Source organism: Copidosoma floridanum, unplaced genomic scaffold, assembly GCF_036245765.1.
Source record: "Copidosoma floridanum isolate Cflo_tuat_1 unplaced genomic scaffold, Cflo_Japanese_pri ptg000040l, whole genome shotgun sequence".
Taxonomy (NCBI): domain Eukaryota; kingdom Metazoa; phylum Arthropoda; class Insecta; order Hymenoptera; family Encyrtidae; genus Copidosoma; species Copidosoma floridanum.
Window position 1 is genome coordinate 2,923,266 of NW_028321917.1, and position 1,402 is coordinate 2,924,667.

Sequence of the window (1,402 nt, forward strand, 5' to 3'; positions counted from 1 at the left end):
CATTTGTGACGACTACTGCCATCTCAATGTTAGCACGACTCCTGACAAATTCCCAATCTCTTACTTACACGACTATTCAGCTCTTCTGCAAGAAAAAAAAATTTTTTCCAAGCTCGATCTACACAAAGCGTACCACCAAATACCTGTTGCACCAACAGATATCATCAAGACAGCGGTGACAACATCGTTCGGTCTTTTCGAGTATTTGTTCATACCTTTCGGTCTTACCAGCGCCCCACAGTATTTCCAAAGGTACATCAATCAGGCACTCGCCAATCTAGACTTTACCTTTGTCTATTTGGACGACATTTTGCAAGCATGCAAGTGCCTCTTTATGCTTACACTCTCAACTCAAAAAAGAATGATCAGAGGGTCGTCGACTGGTCCACTGAGGATTTCCAAGTATTTGAGAAGAACAAAAGTGACCAAGTTAGTGCTTGCATCCTTGCTCATTCCTCTACAAATGCCCCAACGTGTATCATCAGTGGTGCGTCAGATTTCACTATGGGTGCAGCCCTCGAGCAATTGATCAACCGAATCTGGAAACCTTTAGTCCTTTTCTCCCAAAAGTTCTCGCCTTCACTGCTCAAATACAGTGCTTACGATCGAGAAGTCACAGCCATTTATGAAGATCAGACATTTCAAGTTTTTTTTTGGAAGGCCGACACTTTAAGATTGTCACTGGTCACAAACCGCTAATTTTTGCGTTCCAGCAAAAGGCTGACAAAGCTTTGCCTAGTCAACATCGTCAACTGTGCTTCATTTCTCAGTACTTGACTGACATTTAACACTAACCTGGTTGAGAAAATGTTGCGGCAGATGCATTGTGTTGAATAGAGACAACTAGTCTTCCTGCTGACACTCAGAATCTTCCTGGCTCTACTACCTCCAAAGAAGCCCCTACCTGAGTCGATATGATTCGTTTGCCAACAGATATAGAAATGCCTGAACTCATTCAGCATCAACAAGATGATGTCGAACTCAAATCACTTCTTGAGTCAACTAAATGCTCACTGAACTTTAAAAGTATAGAATTGGGCCATAACCACCTACGACTTTTCTGTGATTTGACAAGAAATATTTTACGCCCTTACATTCCGGTAACTCTGTGCACACGCATCGGTTTCGACATATTCACATGGATATTGTTGGCTCCTCGAAGACCTGTGACGACTACTCTTATGTTCTCACAATGATGGATCGTTTTTCTCGCTGGGTAGAAGTTGTCCCAATCAAGGACATTCAAGCCACCACAGTCCTTTGTACTTTCCAAGAAGCTTTGGTCATCCGTTTCGGTGCTCCTAGATTCATTGCTACTGATCAACGCTCACAATTTAAATATGCCATTTTCAAGGCCTACTTGTCCTTCGCAGGCTGCCAAAGAAAAAGAACTGTACCTTAC

The 1,402-nt window shown here is 42.7% G+C and overlaps 1 protein-coding gene across 1 annotated transcript; it reads left to right on the top strand.

Moving 5' to 3' along the window:
- Window positions 1-318: 318 nt before the first annotated feature.
- LOC149373123 (uncharacterized) lies at window positions 319-699 on the top strand. The gene has a single exon (XM_089597930.1). It carries the CDS (start codon window positions 319-321, stop codon window positions 697-699), a length of 381 nt encoding a protein of 126 aa, XP_089454056.1.
- The last annotated feature ends 703 nt before the right edge of the window (window positions 700-1,402 follow it).

Excerpts from the sequence above, each read along its gene's own strand:
- LOC149373123 (XM_089597930.1), top strand. The coding sequence starts at position 319 with ATGCAAGTGCCTCTTTATGCTTACACTCTCAACTCAAAAAAGAATGAT.